Here is a 23,687-nt window from a genome sequence, read left to right as displayed (position 1 = left end):
ATCAGTGGACTCCAGGTTCAGTGAGAGACCCTGTCTCAAAAACATAAAGTGGAGGACGATTGACGAAGATACCTAAAGTTGACCTCTGACCTCCCTTGCACACACACACACACACACACCCTCACATACATACACCATACACACAAACACTTAGTAGCTAGTCTATGCAGGTACTGTTCTAGCCATTGGGTGTGCAAGTGGTAAAATAGACTCAGGGGCTGTATAGTTGGTTCAGTGGTTAAGAGTATTGCTTCACTTGCAGAGCTCCTGAGTTTGATGTGCAGCACCTACCCTGGAAGGGCTTAAAACTGACAACGGCCTGTAACTCTCGCTCCAGGAGATCTGACCCGTCCCTGGCTCCCTTGGGCACCTGCGCACACACATGTATATTGACACATACAGAGGTTAAAGATAGAATGGATCTGTTTAAAAAAAAAGACCTACAGTCTTATCCTCACGAGATCCTGTGTTTTCTATGGAGAGGGGGTTATATGGAGGAAGGGCAGTAAGCGCGTCCACAGGGCTGTGGTGTGTGGCAGGGCTGAGAGGCTGTGTTTGGGAATGAGGGCTGCCACTTTAGTTGGAGTGCCTGGGAGGCCTCTGTCTCAGAGACTTGACCTCTGAACTGCAGCAGCAGCGGCGATGCCCTTTGATTCTTATCGTGAGGCTTGAGTAGCGGTGCTGGAGCTTCGACATCAAAGGGCTAGAGACCATGAAGTTTCAAATATGTGAATCAACACTGGCTTCCTAAGACTTCCCCCGCAGCGCTTCTCTGACTTCTCACCCCCAGTATAATGGCTTTACTTCCCACTTTCAAAATTGCTGAGCATTCAAAATCACGTTTCTCAGAAGAAAAGTTGTTTTGAAGAGCTTAAAATCAGATGCCTCTTGAAAGAGCTTGGTGTTGCATCATGAAACCTAAGGGCATCTTTTGTGTGGTTGTTTTGGCTGCCTACTTATTCTTGCTGTTGTCAACTCTGCTAGCAAATGATCAGAATTCTGCATTTGCTCCTCCTAATGGAGAAATCTTCATGCTAAGAAATATGAGGAAGGAAAACAAAAGAGATTTGCGGAACTTAATAATCCAGTCGTCTCTGGAGCATGGGATTCCTGCAAATCTTGCATTTTCGATTCACCCTGTGAAAGGACAGTATCCAGATAAGGCCCTGTTTTAGGGAGCATGAAGGCGTATTTGCTCTGTGCAGCTCTGAGCCTTGAATTTAACTGGGGTATGTTTCATTACGTGGCCTTGGTAGATACTATTTTAAGCTAGTCTTTCATAACTTAAGGCATTAATAATTTATCCAGGATGTATAGGTAAAATATTTTTGTGCTTTAATGTAAGGTCTTCTGTTTAATGGATTGGAAGTCTGTTGGTGATCAAATCCAAATATATTACTCTTTTGAGGTTTTTGGTTTGGCCTTTAGCAAGGTGTTTTGCATATAACAGTCCCCCCTTTTCTTCCTTCTAATAGGGACATCATGACAACAGAGAAGAGCTTGGTGGTTGAAGCGGAGGATTCTCAGCACCAGCAACAGAAGGAAGAAGGTGAGGGAGCCACAAACTCAGGCCAACAAGAAACTCAGCTGGAAGAGGCTTCCCAACCGGCAGCTGAGGGCGCTAATCAGTGTGAGCCGAAGCTGAGAGCGTCCAATGGGGACACTCCGACGCATGAAGACTTGACCAAGAACAAGGAACGGACGTCAGAAGGCAGAGGCCTGTCACGACTGCTCTCCTCGTTGCTCAAAAGGCCCAAGTCTCAGGTTTCTGAAGAAGAAGGCAGAGAAGTAGAGTCAGATAAAGAAAAAGGTGAAGGCGGTCCAAAGGAGATAGACTTTGGAACCAGCCTTGATGAAGACATCATTCTAAAGGCCCCTATTGCAGCTCCTGAGCCTGAACTCAAAACAGACCCATCTTTGGATCTTCATTCACTAAGCAGTATAGAAACACAGGTAAGGCGTTCGCCTGTGGGGGAGAGTATAATGAAGATACATTATATCTGTACTTTTCATAGAAGAATATTTGCTATTATTTTTTAAGAGTCAGTTGACTTAGGCATTGATAGTGATAAATAGCATAAGGAGTTTCTGCTCTAAAGAAATTAATGTAATCAGTTGAAACCTGACTTAAAAAAATATGCTCTATAAATCAAAGAAATGAAGGAAACTATCAGATGAGTTTATTCAGTCCATGTATCATCTTGCTGTAACAACAGAACAAATTTGAGTTTTAATGAGAGAACAAGAAAGAAGTGAGGTGGTTCCGAGTTCATTTTGGTGGAGTTAGGGATGGGATAGTTACCAGCCAGTGTGGCCCTTTTGTGAAAAATCTCCATTAATTCATGTGATCAATCTGAGCCATGCCTGCCCTATTTGGGCTCTATGCTAGGGAGCGTATCACTGCAATGGTAATTACGTTCCAAATGTAATGGTTTTAATTTTTTTATCACATTTATTTATTTGTGCATGTATGTATGTGCATGTCTGAACATGCGTGTATCATAGTGTACATATGGAGACCAGAGGACAACTCTGGGAAGTCAGTCTTTTTTTTCCACAGTGTGGCCTTCAGGAATCAAACTCAAGTAGCCAGGCCTGGCAGCACTTGCTGCTTCCTGATAAACCATCTCATTGGCCCCTCCTGTAGTGTTTATTCATGCAGGGCTTTAACCTTGCCACAGTGTAATTAAACATAAGTTGTTCTTTTCTCCAAAAAACACGTAAAAGCACAACTAGCATATTTCAGACTGTCTTCTGGGAATCTTACTTGTTTATAGCCTTGCTGCTTACAAAGAGTTATTTTCAGATTTTACTTCTGTAGCTTTTGAACATTATCTGGATTGTTAAGTTCTGTATGTGCTTCTGTGAAAGGTCTAAAGAGGTATATAGTTTCATTAGGATTTTCTAAAATTATTACATGTGTTTCTGGAAATATTACTTGTGTATTCAGAGTGTCAAAGGCTGACTTTAGGATGAAATCATAATAGGTACTCGCTATTAGTGAAACAATATTAAAAACAATACCCCGGGTTGGATAGGAGACTCAGTGGGTAAGAAGGCTTGCTGCACAAGCCTGGTGACCTAATTCAAATCCCTAAAACCCCCATGAAACGATGAATGTGGTAGCACAGATCTGTAATCCCAGAATTTCTTTGGAAAGATGAGGGTGGAGACAGGAGTGTAGCATAAATTCTAATTGTTCTTAATAATCAAAACTACATACCAGCCTGTCAGCCACCTCCTGAATCTAATACAGCAGGCAAGCAATTCAATCTTTTTCTTTCTTTCTTTCTTTCTTTCTTTCTTTCTTTCTTTCTTTCTTTCTCTTTCTTTCTTTCTTTCTTTCTTTCTTTCTTTCTTTCTTTCTTCTTTCTTTCCTTTCTTTCTTTCTTTCTTTCTTTCTTTCTTTCTTTCTTCCTTTCTTAAATAAATGCCAACCATGTATTGTTTTGGAAGAAAAGAATTCATAGAATTTAGTTAAAACTCATTTCAATAATGTGTTGAAAGAAAGAAAATAATCCAGTATGACTTCTAATCCCAGCACTTAGTAGACTGAGGCAGGAGAACTACAGGTTTGAGGCTAGTTAGCTGTCTTTAATAATAATAACCCAAAAATGTAAGAAAATATATGCTAAACTTGTTAATGTAGACCAGGCTGGCCTCAAACTCACAAGAGATCTGCCTGTCTCTAGCTCCTGAGTGCTGGGATTAAAGGTGTGCGCCACCACCGTCCAGCTTCTGTTTGTGTTTTTATTGGTAGGGTTCTGCTTACTGTAGGTAGGAGTGTGTAACCTGTTTTGTGAATGTCTTTTCACTGACTTGGTGTGGTGGATGTGCAGCCAGCTCAGGAAGAACACAGAGAGGATCCGGAGTCTGAAACGAGGGAAGAAGGGATTGAAGAGTGCTCCAGGGCAGGCGTGAAGGAGGACCCCGAGTCAAAAGCGGAGAGAGAACCCGAGGCTTCACAGAAGCCCGTCAGGAGGCACCGAGACATGCACTGCAAGGTCTCTCTGTTGGACGACACAGTTTTTGAGTGTGTGGTGGAGGTGAGTGTGTTTTAATCCCAGAGTCAGAGCTACAATCGCTTTGTGTGGCGTGTGGGGCTAGTAAAGATAAGGCCCACTCTGAGGACCATTCTGTGGACAGAAATGTTAACAGTGACTTTCTGGAGATGAAGTGGTGGAAAAATGGGAGTCTTATTTTCTCCTCCCTGAATCTGTCAAGGTCTTAAGATTTAAGCATGTGGTTACTTTTATAATTTTAGAATCATTTTGTTTTTCAAAAGATTTTGTGTGTGTGTGTATGTGTGTGTAGTACTTTTCTATGACCAGATTTCCCAAGGTAGGCTGAATTTCTGATACTAGGTCCAGCTATCCCCATAATTATATTTGGAAATAAAATCTCTAAATGTCTCAGGGTAAAAGCACCTGCAATTCAGTTGTAAGTTCAAATCGCTAGAACCCACACAAAGCTGGCTGCATTAGAATCTGTTATTCTTGTCCTCCTGCAGTGAGGTGTGTACAGAGACAGGAGGAGAATTCCTTCAAGTTCGTGGGCAGGTAGCCTGGTGTGGGCAGAGACAAAATGAGAGAGGTTTCAAATAAGGTACAAGGCAAGGAACTGACACCTGAGGTTGTTTTCTGAGCTCCACATGCATGCCCTGGAACTCAAACACACATATATACATGTTATATACACACACGGGGTGGGGGCAAATAATTAACATAGAAAGTAGTTATGAGGCTGGAGAGATAGCTCAGAGCACTTGCTGCTCTTGACGTTGCAGAGGACTGAGTTTGGTTCCCAGTACTCACAACTGTCTATAACTCCTGTTCTGGGGATTGGGCATCCACTTACAGCCTCCTCAGGTACCTGCAAACATGTGGTGTACACAGTTTCATATATACACAAACACACATACACACAAATACACACACAGCTTCTGTTTAACATTTCTGTTCCCCCTGATCTAAGCCTCAATCAATCTGATATATTTTTAGTCCCATGAAATAGACTATAGAAATATAAATCATATAATATCATTTTTTTCCCAGTTAGAAAGAGACTGAAATATAATGTCGTATCATAAAATCTCTAATGTTTTATGAAAGAATCAGTAATTGAATGAGGATTTAACAAATGTCAGTTATTCAGCTTCTTTCTTTGTTCCTTCAGGATGAACTAAAGCATCTGTTAACTGTTGCTTTAACTTGCCAGTAGTTGCCAGTTGTGCTGTGGTTGCTATATGCACAATTATTGCAAGTACTAGTAGCTTTTATGGACAAAACATGTCATTCATGTGCTTGAGTTTTATTATTACTGATCAGATTTTGTGCAACTACAAATGTATCCAACCACAAGCATTCTAAAGTATTATGTATAGAGTGTGTGTGTTTGTGTGTGTGTGTGTGTATTCTATATATAATACTGTTGTTTTTGAGACAGGGTTCTCTGTGTAGCCCTGGCTGTTCCAGAATTTTATTTGTCCAGGCTGGCCTCGAACTAACAGAGATCCGCTTGCCTCTGCCTCCCGAGTGCTGGGGTTAAACGCGTGCGCCACCACTGTCCAACTATATTTTTAATTTTGTAGTTGTTGTTGAGATGGAGAGTCATGTAGTTCAGGCTGGTCTTGTCATGTAGCCTAGGATGATCTTGGATTCCTGAATCTCCTGCCTGTGTTACCCAAGTGCAAGGATTCCAGGCGTGTGCCACTATGCCTGACTCAAACATGTTACTTCTACAACGAGAAAATATAAATATTTGTTCTGATATGGGTTACTGAGGCAGTCCCAGGTGGTGGTGGTGCACACCTTTAGTCCCAGTACTTGGGAGGCAGAAGCAGGCGGATCTCTTTGAATTGTGAGTTCCAGGACAGCTAGAGCTACACACCCTCTCTTAAACCCCGCCCCCCCCAAAAAACAAAAAACCAAAACAAACAAACAAAAAAGCCTCCAAAACAGACAAACAAACAAAAAAGTATCTTAGATAGGAGGATCACAGAATAGGGTGTGATTTTTTTTTTTTTAATGGAAGTGGAGAAAGAGGGGAGGTGGGATTTTACTTAGCATTGTGGCTATTTCCAAAGTGCTGTAATAATATGTTCTGTTTATAAGCTGACATATCCAGGAAGAGGGGGTTTTTATAAATCATGTTCTATTTAGACTGAGAATGTATTAATTACCAAAGGTAAAAAAGGAAATTGGAAAAGAACATTTTTTGAAAAAAATTTGGTGATGAATACAGGAATAAGAACCCTTAACTAGGGGCTGGAGAGATGGCTCAGAGGTTAAGAGCACTGCCTGCTCTTCCAAAGGTCCTGCGTTCAATTCCCAGCAACCACATGGTGGCTCACAACCATCTGTAATGGGGTCTAGTGCCCTCCTCTGGCCTGCAGGCATACACACAGACAGAATATTGTATACCTAATAAATAAGTAAATAAATATTTTTTTAAAAAAAAGAACCCTTAACTAATGTTTGTGTATCTTCACAGAAACATGCTAAGGGACAGGATTTGCTTAAGCGAGTTTGTGAGCACCTCAATCTGTTGGAGGAAGACTACTTTGGTTTAGCTATTTGGGATAGTGCAACCTCTAAGGTAAGGAGACTGCCATATAAGCAGCTGGCAATTTCAGTTCTCATGTTGGTAACAGTGTCTGTGCCTGCTGCTCTCATGTTGGTAACAGTGTCTGTGCCTGGCTTTTCTCATGTTGGTAACAATGTCTGTGCCTGCCTGCTCTCATGTTGGTAACAATATCTGTGCCTGGTTTTTCTCATGTTGGTAACAATGTCTGTGCCTGGCTTTTCTCATGTTGGTAACAATGTCTGTGCCTGCCTTGTCTCATGTTGGTAACAATGTCTGCCTGCCTGCTCTCATGTTGGTAACAATATCTGTGCCTGGTTTTTCTCATGTTGGTAACAATGTCTGTGCCTGGCTTTTCTCACGTTGGTAACAATGTCTGTGCCTGCCTTGTCTCATGTTGGTAACAATGTCTGCCTGCCTATTATCATGTTGATAACAATGTTTGTACCTGCTTCTCTAAGGCACTGGTAAATTTTGTCCCAGATTTTCTTTCTTTTCTTTTTTAAAGAGATTTTTCTTTTTAAAAGAGATTTTCCTTCTTTTCTATTTTAAAGAGAGAACATTACAAATGTGCTTTTTTTCATCATCAAGAGAAAATACCTACCATGCTTATTCCTACAATTTTAATGATAAGAAAATTGAAGTTCAGCACAATTATCCATATCAAAGTTGTACAGCCAATGAGTGGTGGAAAAGTTAAGATACCTGACCCTTATCCTTCACTGACTACAGCATTTGCTCTCAATTACAGTCTCTGTCTACCATCACGCTCCCTATAATTAATGCCATTCCTTTATTTTAGACCCTTCAGTGATACAGGAATGACATTAATTATAGGAAATGTGACGGTAGACGGAGACTGTAATTGAGAACAAGTGCTGCTTTATTTTAAACCCTTCAGTGGTCAAGTGGTGGCATATGCCTTTAATCTCAGCACTTAGGAGGCAGAGGCAGGCAGGTCTCTGTGAGTTCAAGGCTAGCCTGGTCTATAGTGCAAGTTCCAGGACAACTAAGGCTATACAGTAAATTCCTGTCTCGTAAAATCAAAAAAAAAAAATAAATGAATAAAAGGTTTAAACCCTTCAGTGGCTTCTACTTGCCTAGAACTTAATGAAGCCTGGTTTCTTAGCACAAAGTACGGTCTCCATGTTCTGACCCTCATGGTACCTTTCAGTTTTACCTCTGTGCTCAGGTAATGCTGAACTGCACAGAGCAACTCTTTTGTACTTTTGTGCCCATCTAATTATTTTCATCTTTGACTGATTTATATTTCAAGACTCAGACTCTCCAGGTACCTGGAGAAACATTTCCTAAAATTCCCCTGGATCCATGTTCTGAGATGCTCTGAGCTTCAGCATAGTGCCATAGTTATTTATACCCAGGGCAAGCAAATTGTTGTTCATCGATCATCTCTCATTAGTGACCTCTCCTTAAATGCTATTTTTAGTCTTTTTTTATAACCACAATGCCATCCACATGAAGTCATTTCTCAAAGATTTGTTGGCTAAATAAAATACAGAGAATTTGGGGGGGGGGGACGGGGTTTCACTGTAGCTTTGGAGCCTCTCCTGGAACTAGCTCTCGTAGACCAGGTTGGCCTCCAACTCACAAAGATCCACCTACCTCTGCCTCAGGAGTGTTATGATTAAAGTGTGCACCACCACTGCCTGGCGAGAATTAATTTTTTTAATGTAGTTTTATTTCATGAATGCTGGTGCTTTGCCTGCATATATGTCTGTGGGGGGGTATCAGATCCCTTGGAACTGTAGTTATAGACAATTGTGAGCCACCTTGTGGGTGCTGGGAATTGAAACCCTGTCCTCTGAAAGAACAACCAGTGCTCTTAACCACTGAGCCATCTTTCCAGCCCCGAGAATTGAATATTTTAAATTGAGCATAAAAGTATACATATTGATTTTACTATTATTAGAAAGTCTTTGTTTTGCTTTTGATCTGTTTTTAACCTTGATTTTTGATCGTTTTCAAAACATAAATTGCTGGGTGGTGGTGCAGCATGCCTTTAATCCCAACACTCAGGAGGTAGAGGCAGGCAGATCTCTGTGAGTTTGATGGCAGTTTGGTCTACAGAGTGAGTTCCAGGGCAAGCTCCAAAGCTACACAGAGAAACCCTCTCTCAAAAAAAACAAAACAAAACAAAAAAGTTATAAATTACATGAATTTATTTTGTGGGGGGTGCGGTGGTCAGAGGATAACTTTTGTGAATTGGTTTTCTCCTTTTACCACAAGAGTTTGGGATTTGACTAAGGCTTGGCAGTGGTGCTTTTACCTGCTGAGCCATCTTACATCATAAGAAACTACTGGTTCTGAAAGATAGCTCAGACTTTGAAGCTCCAACGTGATTGACACAAATCTGGATTTGCTTTTTCGGTGTCAGCTTGGTGGGGATTTTGGCCCCAGTCTTATATTTGCTCTTGGGATTTCTGGAAGGAAGAGCTGGGAAGTCTCCTAAAACAGTGGAGAATATAGAGCACTCTGCTGTGGGAGTAGACACCCTCTCCGATGAGATAAAAAGTTGCCATTAGTAAGCATTTGGGGTTGTATATAAACTGAGGGTTTTCAGAGGTCCCACTAGACTTAGCATTGGTGTTTAATTCCCTTGCCTTTGGACCAAAGGAGAGGCAAAGAAAAAACATTCAGATACTTCCTTTACGACAAGGCTCAAACATGTATGTGCTTCATTTTTATGTGTGTGTCTGTGCAAGTGTGTACATATGTAAGCACGTGTATAGAGGCCAGCAGGTTGACACTGGGTGTCTTGCTCTTTTGCTGTTTACCTTATTTTTGAGGCAGGGGCTCTCAGTGGAGGTGGAGCCCCTGTCTTTTTTTTTATTTTTATATACTGGTTTTTATATACTGGTCAGTCAAGTATATAAAAGCTCCAGGGATCTTCTTGTCTCCACACTCCAAGCACTGGGATTGCAAGCATATACAACCAAGCCCAAATTTTTTTTTAAAAATATTTATTTATTTATTTAGTATACAATGTTCTGTCTGTATGCCTACAGGCCAGAAGAGGGCGCCAGACCTCATTACAGATGGTTGTGAGCCACCATGTGGTTGCTGGGAATTGAACTCAGGACCTTTGGAAGAGCAAGCAATGCTCTTAACCTCTGAACCATCTCTCCAGCCCCCCCAAATTTTTATCTGGGTGCTGGGAATCAAGCTCAGGGGGAGAAACATTAACTGGGCAATGAACCGTGCACCAGAGGCTGGGCTGACATAGAAAATTTGAACAAGACCGAAGGTTAGAGGAGAAAATAGGATTTGGATGATGTCACTCACTCACTGTCTAGATCTTTGCTAATCTTTTCCTGACACTATAAATAGTACATGCTATTTCTCATTTGCTGTTACAAGCAGGCTTACATATGTGAACAGCTCTGTAAGATGGACTGGGACAAAATTTACATCTTAGGTGTGGAGAGTCCCTAGATGCTCAGCCAGGACATCCTGGAGCACGGATTCAAACCAACCTCGGGTTCCCATCTTTGCTGCTGAGAAACCACTATGCTTTGTAACATTAACGCAAAGGCTTCCAGGGGGAAATGGAGGTTCAACCGGAGGCCTTTTCCCCAGGTAGCCAGGGAGCTGAATTGCTTGTGTGTTCTGGAGCTCCGTGTGAATGCCTTTTCTTCTTTTTACAGACATGGCTGGATTCTGCCAAAGAAATAAAAAAACAGGTTCGAGGTAAGTGGATACAGCCCTCTTATGGATCTCTCTTTTTCAGTTGGGCCAGAGGATCCCAGCCATCACTGGCTGTGAGTCAGTCACTTGAGAGTCCTGACTGTGGCAGACTGCTTTGAAATAGAGATAAAGCTTTTTCCTGGAAGGGCCAATTCCAAAGTAGAAAAATATACTAGAGGTTGACAATATTGAGATGTAGGTCAGATTTTGACCATAAAAAGACAAAACAAAAACCAACTGGGCAAAGTTGGAAAAGTAGGACTAGGTGAGAGTAAACAGAAGGTTGGAAAACACAAAAATAAGAAAATGAAAATGGACTCAGTTCTCAAAATGTCAGAGGCGGAACTGTGCTAGCCACCGGCAGGAGTTTGCTGCTGGATCTTGGTCCTTTTAGTGCTCTATGCTGTTGTGTTCTTTTAGTGTTCTAGACTCTTGTGTCTTTTTTGTCTCGGTTGTGTGCTTTTCTGGGTGGTAATGAAACCTGTGTGACCCTACACTACCATGTCTAGGCCAGGAGTCTCCTTTTGTCTAGCGTACCCATACCGTGTATGCTGCAAAGCACACTAGTTGCTTAGTTAGCTGTGAGGTTATCAGATAGTCTATCACAGGCTTGTGTTAAGTAAACCTTTCGTTATTTAATAATGGCCACGAAGTACCAGAGTAGTGATATTGGCAATTTGGTTAGGCCAAAGAGAAGTTACCCAGTAGTCCTTTAAGTGAAAAAGGTAAGTTCTCAAATTCGTCGTATTTATAGGGTTCAGTACTCTTCAAGATTGTCAGCATCCGGGCTGCAGAGATGACTCAGTGGTTAAGAACACTGGCTGCTCTTCCAGAGGTCCTGAGTTCAATTCCCAGCAACCACATGGTGGCTCACATACATCTGTAATGAGATCTAACGCGTGCGGGCATACATGGAGGCAGAATGTTGTATGCATGATAAATAAATAAATCTTTTTTTTTTAAAAAAAAAAAGATTGTTAGCATCCGTGGGTGGCCCTGGAGCACATGCCCTGAGATAGGGAAGGTGGTGCTTGTCATCCTTTTGTAAATCTAAGGAAGGAAAAATGAAGACTTGTTTTCCACTGGCCATCTGGCAGTGGAGCTCCTCTCGTAGCTTGAGCATATCGTACTGTTGCATGCCCTGCTCGGACTGCTGTTCTGGTGTGAAAAATGTGCAGATTGGTAGTTCATAGCCCCAGACCCAGTGGACTCATTGAGATGGTGCGTCTTGACTAAAGCTAGCTAGCTATCACTGTAGCTTCATTTATTTCTGAAGAACCTTCAGGAAATTTGGTGATTGTTACTCATCCAGCGAGAATTGTTCACTTGTTTCTTGAAACATTTCTGTTACCATGAAACGTTTTTCTTTAGCCCTTGATAGTGACTGTTTTAGCATTCTTTTATTTCATTTTGTTTTTGTTTTAACATTCTTAAAATAGAGAAGCAAAAAATTTTTTTCCCCTTTGGACTGGCAACTTTCTACATTTGTTCTTCACTGATAAAAGCTTGAATTTATTATTTTATAATTACTATTTTTGTTATTACTATTTTGAGACTGGTCTCACTAGATAGTCCAAAGCAAGCTATAAATAAATCTACATACCCAAGACTATTAAAAATAATGATGAAAGTCTTCCTACCGTATGGGGGGAAACCCATAAAAACTTTACTAGTGAATCAAATATATACTGTCAGGAAGCATGTTTAGACTTGTCTTCATATAATTTTTTTTAAAATATTTATTTATTAATTATGTAACTACAGATGGTTGTGAGTCACCATGTGGTTGCTGGGAATTGAACTCAGGACCTTTGGAAGAGCAGGCGAAGCTCTTAACCTCTGAGCCATCTCTCCAGCCCTTGTCTTCATATAATTAGTGTATACTCGTGGCAATTTTATTTTGAAAGTCTTATTGTGAGTATACATGTATGTGTGCACACGTGCTTGTATGCAAAGGTCAGAGAACAGCTTTGTGGCGTCAGGTTTTTCTTCCACCTATACATGGGTTCCAGGGATTCAGTTCAGGTAGCTAGGCTTATGTGGCAAGCACCTTTACCTGCTGAGCCATCTCTGTAGCCCCCATGAATAATTTAAACATCATCAAATCTAATCAATTAGATTGGTATAATCTGTGTGATATTTCTAGGCAGATAGGAATTTTTCAGAATGTTCCCAGGAGAGATATACATATCTGGGTTTCAGCTACTTGAGGGCCTCTCTCAAAACAAGCAGACCAAAGCAATTACGCTGTACATGGTTTTAAAACTCAATTATAAAAGTAAATGTTACAGGTATACAATATAACATTTAAAGGTGCAAACGAAAATAGCACAAGGTGAATCTTCCTACCCTGCCTTAGTCATGCAGTTCCCTTTTCTGGAAGCAACCATGGCAACTAATTTCCTGTCTTCCTTCTAGACAAGTCTGAGTGCATTTAAACACATACCCATGGTCGTGTCTACTTAAATATGTGACTCATCTTTCTGTATAACGGTATTGGTATCTATGTCTGCCTATCTCTCTCTATCCATCCATCCGTCCATCCATCCATCCATCCATCCATCTATTCTTCCATCTATCTATTCTTCCATCTATCTATATTTTATTGTTTAAAAAAAAATGATCACATATACTATATATAAATAATCATATTTCTGTGTATTTTGGACTACTCTCGTTAGTTTCCTATTACATTCATGTTTGCATTTTTGGATATATCTCTGTATTCGCTAAGTATCTATGGATTTTTTTTTGGTATGTGTATGAGTAATTGTTTTTGTAGAGGTACACGTGTGTGTGTACCTGTGTATGGTACCTTGGGTCCTATTCCTTGGGCACTGTCTACCTTGTTATTTGAAATCCCTGAAACTCACCAAGTATGCTAGTCTTGCTGGGCAGTGAGCTCCAAGAATCTGTTGTCTCCACCTACACAGTGCTAGGATTACAAAAGTGTGTTATCATGTACAGTCTTTTGTCTTTACTGTGGGTTCTTGGAACCAAGTTGAAGTTTCCATGCTTAAAAGGCAAGTGCTTGAACAACTGAGCTATCTCCCCAATCCAGTTTCTTAAAAGTAGGGTAAAGTTCAGGACTGGCCATATAGCATAGTGATAGAGCACTTACCTAGCATAAACAAAAAAACAAAGAAAAAAAAAACACCAGAGCAACTCCCCCACCCCAAATTTAAATTGTAATAGAATTTCAACAAAGAATGGAGGCCATGTAACAAAGCCCATGTTCCCCATCCATCCAGAATTAACGTGCGTTAGCATTTCTGTCAGCAGAGAGAAGTTTGAGCTCCTTGGCTTTTCTTCTGTTAGCTGGGGGGACTTTCCAGTTCTGTTTCTGTCCCTTTCATACTCACCCACGTGCAGAACATACAAAGTTGCTTTGTCCTGTATTGTGAAATTTCCTCAGAGCCAGCTTTTTGTATCTTCTTCTAGGCTTATCTGCCTTTTTTCTCCTGTCCACTTGACTTTTAAGGTTTTTTATTTTCTTGGTTCTGGATGAGGGCTCTCTCTTGCTGAGTCAGGCTAACCACCCTCATCCTAAGGCATGTCAGGCAGCTCACAACTATCTGTAATTTTGGCTCAAGTGCATCCAGTAACCTCTTCTGGCCATTGTTAGTAACTGCACGCATGCAGCACACACCCATAGAAATAATTCTTTAAAAGATTTATTAGTAAGGCTAGAGAGATGGCTTAGCAGTTAAGAGCATTGGCTGCCCTTCCAGAGGACCCAGGTTCAATTCCCAGCACCCACATGGCAGCTCATACTACCTGTAACTCAAAATTCCAGGGGATCCAACTTGCTCACATAGACACACATGCAGGAGAAATACCAATGCACATAATTTTTTTAAAAAAATTACAAAAGCAGCCAGTTAACTTAAAATTATTAATAAAATGTTTTAACGTTTCAGAATTTTAGAAAATTTAAACAAGGGATAGTCCACAGGCAAGATATGCTTACACCTTTTCTGTATGCTGAAAATTAGATGTAATTTACCCAAATTACATTTTAAAAAACCTTTAGCCCATGTACCCCCCTCCACTTTTTCCACAAAGGTCACTACTTTCTTGAACTTTGAGATAATTATTCTATTGAATTTTTGGGAGTGTTTTTAATTTCTTCTGGGTTTTTATTATTTTAAAATATGGCTGTATTAAAACCATTTGAATGCCATAAAAATTAAGTGACTTGTCTTACTCAGCATCATTTTTGAAACTTACATTCATCAGAAAGAAATTTCACCCAACTATTCCTACCCTTACTGTGAGTGACATCTTTATGTTTTCTTTTATATCCACTTCATATTTTTAGTGCTGATATTTCCTCCACAGAATGGTTTACAATGGATTGTAACCTACACTTAAAAAAAAAAAAAGCTAAACAACCCTGACTTAGGATGTAAGCCTGGAAATAGGGCTTAGCAGGCTATCTGGAAGTTGAATGTCTTGTTCCCTCACTGTTCGCCTTGTTCCCAGGAGACAGAGTCTCTTCACTGAAGCTGTAACTAGGCTGGTGGTCAGCCTGCTCCTATGTCGGTGCTGGGGTTACAAGCATGTGCAGCCATGTCCAGCTTCTTAGCATGGCCTCTGGAGATTTGAATTCATACTTGTGTAGCAATTGCTCTTACTTGCCAAACCAAACTTTCTTCAGTGCCAGGAAGTCATTTTAAAAAAAAATTAAGCTGGGAGGTTTTAGCGCACGCCTTTAATCCCAGCACTCGGAGGCAGAGGCAGGTGGGTCTCTGAGTCTGGGGACAGCCTGGTCTACAGAGTGCATTCCAGGACAGCTAGGACTATGTAAGAGAGACTCTGTATTGAAACACTAAAAAAAAAAAAAAAAAAAAATGGAGCTGGAAAGATGGCTCAGCAATTGTGGTTGCTTCCTGTTCTTCCAGAGGACCCTTTGGTTCCCAGCACCCATACCAGGCAGCTCAGAACCACCTATAATTTCGCTCCAAGGGATCCAATAACAATTTCTGGCCTCTGTGAGCAGCTGCATACATGTGCGTGTGTACATACAAACACATGCATATATAGAGAACGCACACAGATAGAAGTAAATCTTTTAAATTATTAATAAATTTTTAAAATAACTTCAGACTTATGGAAAATATTAAAGAGAATAGTATAAGAATTCATAGGAGGCCTGTACCCAGATTCCTCAAATATTATTTTGCTGGATTTATTTTATCTTAAATTTTTGTTTCTTTTACATAATTGAATTGTGTGTATATATGTGCACATGAACTTCTATTTCAGGTAGTGTTTACATATCATAAATAAATATCTTCAGAATTGCAAAAGAGCACCTATTGACTTCTGATGGCCCAGAGCAAAATATTAATCACATTCCTAAAATAAGTTCTACGAAAAAGTCAAGATGCAGAATTGTTTCTTCATATAATTTTGCCTGTGTGGTTCTAATCCACTATAATGAAGACTGCTAAGGCTAAAAGATAAACGAGGTCTTCTAGCTTTCCTAGGTGAAATCTAAGCAAGGTAATAGTGTTTTAAAACAAAAAATTTTGAAATATTTAAGGGGGAAAAAAATCACAAATTTAGACATAAAAACAAAACTCCTGTTGTCTTTATTTTTATAGGTGTACCTTGGAACTTCACATTTAATGTGAAGTTTTATCCGCCTGACCCAGCACAGTTGACTGAAGACATAACAAGGTAAGTTTGTCGGCACGGAAATCCAGAGCTGTATTCTTACCATCAGCTCTGGGAATTTCTCCACTCAGAACAGGAGAAAATGTTAAATGGTTAGTCTAAAATACAGAGTTTCTGGTGCCTTCAAACCAGGCTTGCAGATGCTGAGCCTGAAAGGCTGGAACCTAGCAGGAGCCACCCTGCTTGCCATGTGTTACACCACATAGTACAGTGCAGGGTGGGCGGGGCTTCTCTTAAACCACACTCCCCTGGCAAGACCTACTTGTTTTTCTGTATTCCCTATAGGGTTGAAAACAGCAAAATCACATAATAATTATTTCTTTATCTCTCCTTTAAACCGTCTCCTTGTACTAACCCCCCCTTTTTTTAAAAAAAATATGGAACACTTCATGAATTTTTTTTTTTTTTTTTTGGTTTTTCGAGACAGGGTTTCTCTGTGGCTTTGGAGCCTGTCCTGGAACTAGCTCTGTAGACCAGGCTGGTCTCGAACTCACAGAGATCCGCCTGCCTCTGCCTCCCGAGTGCTGGGATTAAAGGCGTGCGCCACCACCACCCGGCTTCACGAATTTTCTTGTCATCCTTGTGCAGGGGCCATGCTAATCTTCTCTGTATCATTCCAGTTTTAGTATATGTGCTGCCGAAGGGAGCACTACTAACCCATTTTTGAGTCTATTTAATTTATTGCACAAACCTTTAATCCCAGCACTCAGGAGCAAAGGCAGGCAGATCTCTGTGAGTTTGGTCCAAAGAGCAAGCTCCAGGACAGGCTCCAGAACTACAGAGAAACCCTGTCTCGAAAAACAAAAACCCAAACAAAACAAAAAAAACTATTGAGTTTTTAAGAAAATTATTTTTTATTTTATCAAAGATGAACAAAAACTAAACGGAAGAGTGCTGTATGTTGAACAGTACTGCTCTGAGCATTCACACCTGTGATGTCGTCAAGGAACCCTCTTCATAGTAGATACTTGGCAATATTTGTTAAATTGAATTTCTGGGTTGCCAAGAAACTACTTTCTCAATCTGATTTTGTTGTTGATAATCTGATTTCTGAGGAATTTAATCTCTAGGATTCAGTTTTCATCTCTCTAAAATGAGGGAGGGGTTAAAGCAATGGTTTGGTGGTTAAAAGCCCTGGTTGCTCTTCCTAGTGACCCAAGTTCAATTCCCGGCACCCACATGGTGGCCCACAGCTATTTGTGACTCTAGCCCCAGGAAAACCAAAGCCCTATTCTGGTCTCCATGGACAGTGCATGCACATGGTACACAGAAATATGCAGGTAGAATACCCATTTGTAAAATAAAAATACAGGAAAATATAAATGAGGGAATAATTTAAACTCCTAAAATCTGATGATTAAGTGCTGTGAAAAACCTATAGCATTTTCTAAGGTTACTTTGTGTAAAGTCATTCTCAGTTGAGATGTCTTCTCCTTCCCTGAGAAAACTGTTTATTTCATTTTTATGGTATACACGTGTGTGCATAATACTTAAGCGTGTATACCGGGCAGTGGTGACGCACGCCTTTAGTCCCAGCACTCAGGAGGCAGAGGCAAGCGGTTCTCTGTGAGTTTGAGACCAGCCTGGTCTACAGAGTGAGTTCCAGGACAGTCAGGGCTACACAGAGAAACACTGTCTCAAGACCTCCACCCCTACCCCCCCCCCCAAAGAGTATGTACTCGATAAAATAATTTCTTTTTTTAAAAAGTATTTATTTATTTATTATGTATACAGTATTTTATCTACATGTATTCCTGCAGGCCAGAAGAGGGCACCAGACCTTATTGCAGATGGTTGTGAGCCACCATGTGGTTGCTGGGAATTGAACTCAGGACCTTTGGAAGAGCAGGCAATGCTCTTAACCACTGAGCCATCTCTCCAGCCCCCAATAAAATAATTTCTTTACCTCCTTCAGATGTTTCCTGCTTTTCCTCTTTTTCTAAACTGCTTTCCAACTCTGTTCAATATAGTTATTGAACTTTTTTGTGAAAATATTTTAAATAAAAGGAAGAAACAATTTCACAATGACTAGCCATGTGTCCCCTGTCCTATACTGAACAATTATCATGTTGTGTTTCCTTAGCCTCTTTCCTTCTCTCTTCTTTCTTTTCCCCCTTTCTTCTTTTCTGTCTGTCTGTATTGTGTTCTTTTGTTGTTACTGACATTTTCACATCTCTTCTTATTTTGGATGTAGGTATTATTTATGTCTTCAGCTTCGGCAGGACATCATTGCTGGACGGCTACCCTGTTCCTTTGCAACCTTAGCCCTCCTCGGCTCTTACACCATTCAGTCTGAACTGGGAGACTATGACCCGGAACTGCATGGCGTGGATTATGTTAGTGAATTTAAACTGGCTCCAAATCAGACCAGGGAACTTGAAGAGAAGGTCATGGAATTGCATAAATCATACAGGTGAACATGTCTGCAGATGTTCTGGGTTTATTTTGGCCATGAGTTTAAACCCGTGACTTGTTATTGATTCATTGTTTACCATAGGGATAGTCACCCTTAATTCATTTCCTTTTATTGTTTGACTTTGGGAAAGGCATTCAAGCCCTCTGACTGTTTTTCTTATCAGGGTAATGGAAAAATTTTTTTTGTTTGTTTCTGTTTTTGTTTCCAGGTTTAATTTGTGTGTGTGTGTGTGTGTGTGTGTGTGTGTGTGTGTGTGTGTGTGTAAGAAATCACTTAGTACAAGGCCTTCACATAGTAGGTGCTCAGTAAACAGTAGCTATCACTATTATTGCTTTAACTTTTCCAGGTTTTAGACATATGCTATATTAGGTGCCTTAAGAGCTTTAGAGCAAGAACTTCTGACTTGGGTGCTGTGCATGTGGGTGGATTCAGAGGGTCATGGTACCCTTGAAAGTATTTTCTAAAGCCACGTCTTCATCAAATTCCCTGATTTACTGCTTTTAATGAAGTTAATTAGTAACGTTGGGAGGTAGCATACCATGACCAAAAGCAAGGCCTATCCTTGGTTTGAGGCAGGTTGAGGTCATGCCTCTGCTTTGTCCCTTCCCTGTGAACTTAAGTCCCTTCAGTTTTCTCTGATCTGGTTCCTAGAGTGTCTAATTGAGATTATTACTTTAGAAGAAATGAGGCAAAGAATAAGTTTAGAAAAGAGAATATGTATGTTTGACGTATAAAAACCCAGTAATTGTTATCTAATACCAAAATGAGCCCCCCTCCCGTTGTATTTCTTTCTCCATATGCCTGTTTTTTATTTGAGTGACTTACTGTAGTTAAATTTCACAAACTGCTTTAATCTGATCTTGACTTTGGTTGACATCACATTAGCATGGCATCCTGAGCTGTGTGAGCATGCACTGTGTTACAAAGATTTAAAAGGTCAGTTTGTCCAAAGCACGGTCTCTGGAGCTTGCTGCAGTAGCCACAAGAATTCTGTCTGTCTGTGGAACTGTCCTGTTCTCTTTGAGTTTGTTCTTTCCCTTAATATGGCCTGGTTCTGACTGTCTTACTGCATTTAAGGTTCAGATGCCTCAGTCATGAAAGCCATAATTTCATTAATTGATTGTATGTGTGTGTGCGTGTGTATATGCCTCACACATGTGTGTTCTGGAATGCTTGCAGAAGTCAGATTTCTTTCCATCATGTGGGTTCCAGAACTCAAACTCGGGTTTTCAGACTTGATGGTAAGTGTCTTTACCCATACTAAGGAGTGTAGTTTATAGCCCGTGCAGCAGTCTTCTTATGTGCCACCCAGCTCTCATGGGATTACAGTGGACTTTTACATTTGTTTATCTTTGTGTGTGGATGTTTGGTTGCATGTATTATATGCACTATGTGTGTGCCTTGTGCTCATGGAGGTCAGAAGAGGGCACTGGGTCACCTTCAGAACTGGAGTTACAGAATGTTATTAAGCCACCGTGCTGGTGCTGAGAATTGAACCTGGATCCTCTGTAAGTGCTCTCAACTACTGATCTGTCTCTCAAAATTTACTTCTACATTGGGCTTATGCTTCCTAAGGTACTAATGTGTGAGACTACTAACTCAGAGATCCGCCTGCCTCTGCCTCCTGAGTGCTGGGGTTAAAGGCGTGCGCCACCACTGCCCGGCTTCTGGTGATACTTTTAATAGTTATTTAATCACAGTAGGATTCAAATTTGGAAGGACTTTGTACAGTCTCTCGTCTAACGCTTGACTGTTCTTTATACCGTTGTTACATAATCATGATAATTATAAGTCATCAGTTATAATGGTCTCTTCCTACGTGCCAGATAGTGTGCTAAACACTTTATGCTCAGTGTCACACTTAACCTTTTAAACTAGCCAGCAGATCTAAAAGCGTAGTCCACAAACGCTGCTCCTCTTCAAAAGAGGTCTCTGAACTCAGAATTGTTTCCATGGTAATTCTAAGTTATTTGACTTTTTCACTGTGTCGAAGGAGCTGAAGCACTAAGGCACAAAACTGTTCTAGTAGCCATATTTCTCACCAGTATGCAATAGAAGTACCCATAGTCCTAGCCCTGGGAGGTGGAGACAGGAGGATGCTCACTAATAGTCACAGAGCTCCAGGTCCAGGGAGAGACCCTGCCTCAAAAGGTAAGTTGGAGAGCAATAGAAGAGGACTCTTGACATTGACCTCTGACCCCTACATACTCACACGTGAGCGGGAGTGCCCATATGCACGTACGTAATGCATAGACACACACATGTAAATTAAAAAAAGAAAAAGGCCAGTTCATTTAAGAATTTTCTCACAGGGACCTGTGAGATGGCTCAGTAAGTAAAGATACTTGCTACCAAACTTGATAACCTGAATTCAATCCCTAGATCCCACATGGTAGAAAGAGATCCAACTCCTGCAGATTGTTCTCTGACCTCCATAGAAGTGCTATGGCCTGCATTTGTGTAAACAAATGAATTAAAAAATGAAACAACAATAACAAAACTAACCAATCTTCCTCCCTTCTTTCCTTTCTTCCATACTCTTCATGAGTATGAGTGGCCAGCAGCTCTTCGTCCTCCTGCCTCTGCTCCTGAGTGCCAGGATTATGAGCATTGCCTCGCTATGTCCAGCAATTTGAAGAACAGTCTATTTTAGTTTAGATGCCGTTGTTAAACCTGGAGCTTGAGCATGCCAGGCAGATGCATTGTACATCTGAGTTTCGCTCTCAGCCCAAGACAATATTGATTAAATAGTTTTAAAAAGTGTTCATTTTACCAAATCTTGAATGTATTTTAGTTAATGGTCTATGACTTAATGAAATGTACTTAAAGCATCCCTCTGCCTGCCAATTCAAGTACAACCGTGTACAGCAGCAAAAGCATCATGATTACATTGTGGGCTGAATGAGTTCACCACCGTTTTTCTGTAACACTATTGGAAAAAAAGATCAACAATCTATAATCGCTCAGACTTGTTTATTTGACATACATTTAAAAAAAAGGAATGAGCCAGTACTTTTAGAAGAAAAAAACTAAAAGTTTTTTAAAAAACTAAAAATCAACCTTCAAACAAAAAATAGCATTTAAAACTGTTGTACTGGTACACTTTCATGATGCATGTACTCTGGAGAGTGAGGTGGAAGGCTCATTTGGGTCAAGGATTTTAGGACCACCCTGGACTTTTCCATGAAGCAGGAAGTTTCAAAGATAATTCTGCTTATATTGGCAGTTTGTCAGTCACTTTCTTCTGTATTCCTGCAGAATGTCTGGCAGACTCTTTCATGAAACAGGGACCCCCAAAGGACTGTCTCACCTTTAGGCAAGTTGAGTAGTCATTTTCCTGTGGGTCCTGCATGTCCAGTTCATACAGCATAACATCAAGCCATCCAAACCAGAGAAGGGTTTTTTTTTTCTCCAAATGGCTAGCAAACTCCATAAGGGGCCTCTTTGTTGTCTATCTTCTTCTTGAAGTTATTGGTGCTGCCAGGAGCAGATGTGTCTCATTGTCATGAAAAGTACTAAGTTCTTAAAACATTTTAAATACCATATTCTGTTAGTTTTTGAAAGGTTTGAAGAATATCTAACTGAAATATATCTCTATATATCTAGAAAACCTAACTAACATGACTACAATCTTGGCTATTATAGATGATTATCTATTAACCTTTATTTCTTAATTATACATTACATTTTTAAATGAACTGCTCAGACACAATGCCTTAGTCAAAAGCAGAAATATACATATAACAAAATTTGCCTTATACATATAACAAAATTACAAATACACATATAACAAAATTTGTATCAATAAACCAAGATCTATACACTTACCTCCTCCTCATGTGTTGAAGCACACTTACCTAGATACGTAGTTTGAATATGTATATTCAAATTGATGTCCCTTAGAGTTGAAAAGTGAATATAGTGGAAAATTAAACTGTGTGTGTGACAGAGAGAGAGACAGACAGACAGAGAGAGAAATGTATGCAGATAACATGTATCTATGCAAGCATCTTTGGAGACTGGTACCATCGATGTCTTCCTCTATTGTTCTCCACCTTATTGTGTGAGAGATGTTTTTGTGTGTGGTGTATGTGCACATATGCATGCATAGGCGCCTGTGTAAGCAGAGCTCAGGGGTGGCATCAGGTGTCCTTCATTTTCTCCACTTTGTGTCATTGAGATATGGTCTCTCACTTAACCTGGAGCTCATGCTCTCTTTACTAGGCCGGCAGCCAGCAAGTCCCAACAATTCTCCCCCCTCTGTCCCGCTCAGCTGGGGTTACAGGTGTGGATGATATCTTGCTTTTATTCACATGGATGCTGGGGTCTGAACTCTCTCTGCACCTCCTGCTTGCACAGTAGACACTGAGCCAACTGAGCCATATCTTTACCAGCCCACCAGCTCCTGTCAGCCTCACAGTGGAGCTCTCTGCATTAATTGGCCAGGAAGACTGGCATCCTCCTGCCTCTGCCTCTTCAGCCCTGGGACTATAGGCACACAATGCTGGCCTTTTCTGTGGGTGCTGGGAGCTCAGGTCCTCATGCTCGCACAACAAGCAGGGAGCCATCTCCCCAGCTCCAGAGGAAGGCTTCTGTTGTGTGTTTTATTTAATGTTTTAAAATTTGTGTATGAATTTAAGTGATCTAACCCCCCCCCCAAAAAAATCTGATTGTGTGGCTTTGCCTCCCTGAAACTCAATATGTAAACTAGGCTGACCTTGAATTCAAAGAGGTCCTTCAGCCTCTGTTTACCTAAGGCTGGGATTAAAGACCTGAGCCACCACCTCTGGCTATTTCTCTTTTTTTTAAAAAAAAAAAAAAAGTTTTGGGAGTGAGGGTAGGGGTTGAGATGGTCTCCTGTACCCTGTGCTGACTCAAACACCTTGTCCTTGTGCCCCATCTCCCAAGTACTGGAATTCCAGTTCTGTGCCACCACTCCTGGCTACGAAGTATTTTTTTTGTATTTTTATTTTATGATCTGTATGTAGATGGACCATTGAACTATTAGAAAACTAAAGTTCCAGTTAGTAATAAATGTTTATAGCTTACAGAGCAGTTTCACAAACATAATCTCATTTGATTTTGATAATCACATTTCATGTGTTTACCAGAGACCAAAAAAAAATCGTTATTTATTCCTGTGATGTACAAATAGACATTATTATGATTCTTACCTAATAGAGGGAACTGAAGGAGATGAGACATGACTCTAAGGGCAGGATTCCAGTCCACAGGATGTGACTTGAACCTACTGCCTCTTACTGAATTCTAATTTGCTGGTGACATTATCTGGGTTCTACTT

The 23,687-nt window shown here is 40.5% G+C and overlaps 1 protein-coding gene and 1 pseudogene across 34 annotated transcripts in view; one reads left to right on the top strand and one right to left on the bottom strand.

Moving 5' to 3' along the window:
- Epb41 (erythrocyte membrane protein band 4.1) overlaps positions 1-23,687 on the top strand; it is a 146,293-nt gene that overhangs the window by 66,421 nt on the left and 56,185 nt on the right. For 26 of the 34 annotated variants that reach the window (XM_075945626.1, XM_075945610.1, XM_075945622.1 and 23 more), the window contains 6 exons: positions 1,476-1,953; positions 3,840-4,046; positions 6,493-6,597; positions 10,248-10,290; positions 15,897-15,972; positions 18,164-18,382. In XM_075945626.1, the coding sequence (XP_075801741.1) occupies positions 1,483-1,953; positions 3,840-4,046; positions 6,493-6,597; positions 10,248-10,290; positions 15,897-15,972; positions 18,164-18,382 (1,121 nt within the window). In that variant the 5' untranslated portion in view covers positions 1,476-1,482. Of the gene's footprint in view, positions 1-1,121; positions 1,230-1,475; positions 1,954-3,839; positions 4,047-6,492; positions 6,598-10,247; positions 10,291-15,896; positions 15,973-18,163; positions 18,383-23,687 lie in introns of those variants that run through there. The other 8 variants (XM_075945635.1, XM_075945638.1, XM_075945637.1 and 5 more) reach the window with 2 other exon arrangements.
- LOC142834557 (U6 spliceosomal RNA) lies at positions 16,502-16,619 on the bottom strand (annotated as a pseudogene).

The sequence above is a fragment of the Microtus pennsylvanicus genome, chromosome 13 (genome assembly GCF_037038515.1).
Source record: "Microtus pennsylvanicus isolate mMicPen1 chromosome 13, mMicPen1.hap1, whole genome shotgun sequence".
Taxonomy (NCBI): Eukaryota; Metazoa; Chordata; class Mammalia; order Rodentia; family Cricetidae; genus Microtus; species Microtus pennsylvanicus.
Note: the sequence above shows the minus strand (reverse complement) of the source record. Positions and strands in the feature narration are given on the sequence as shown.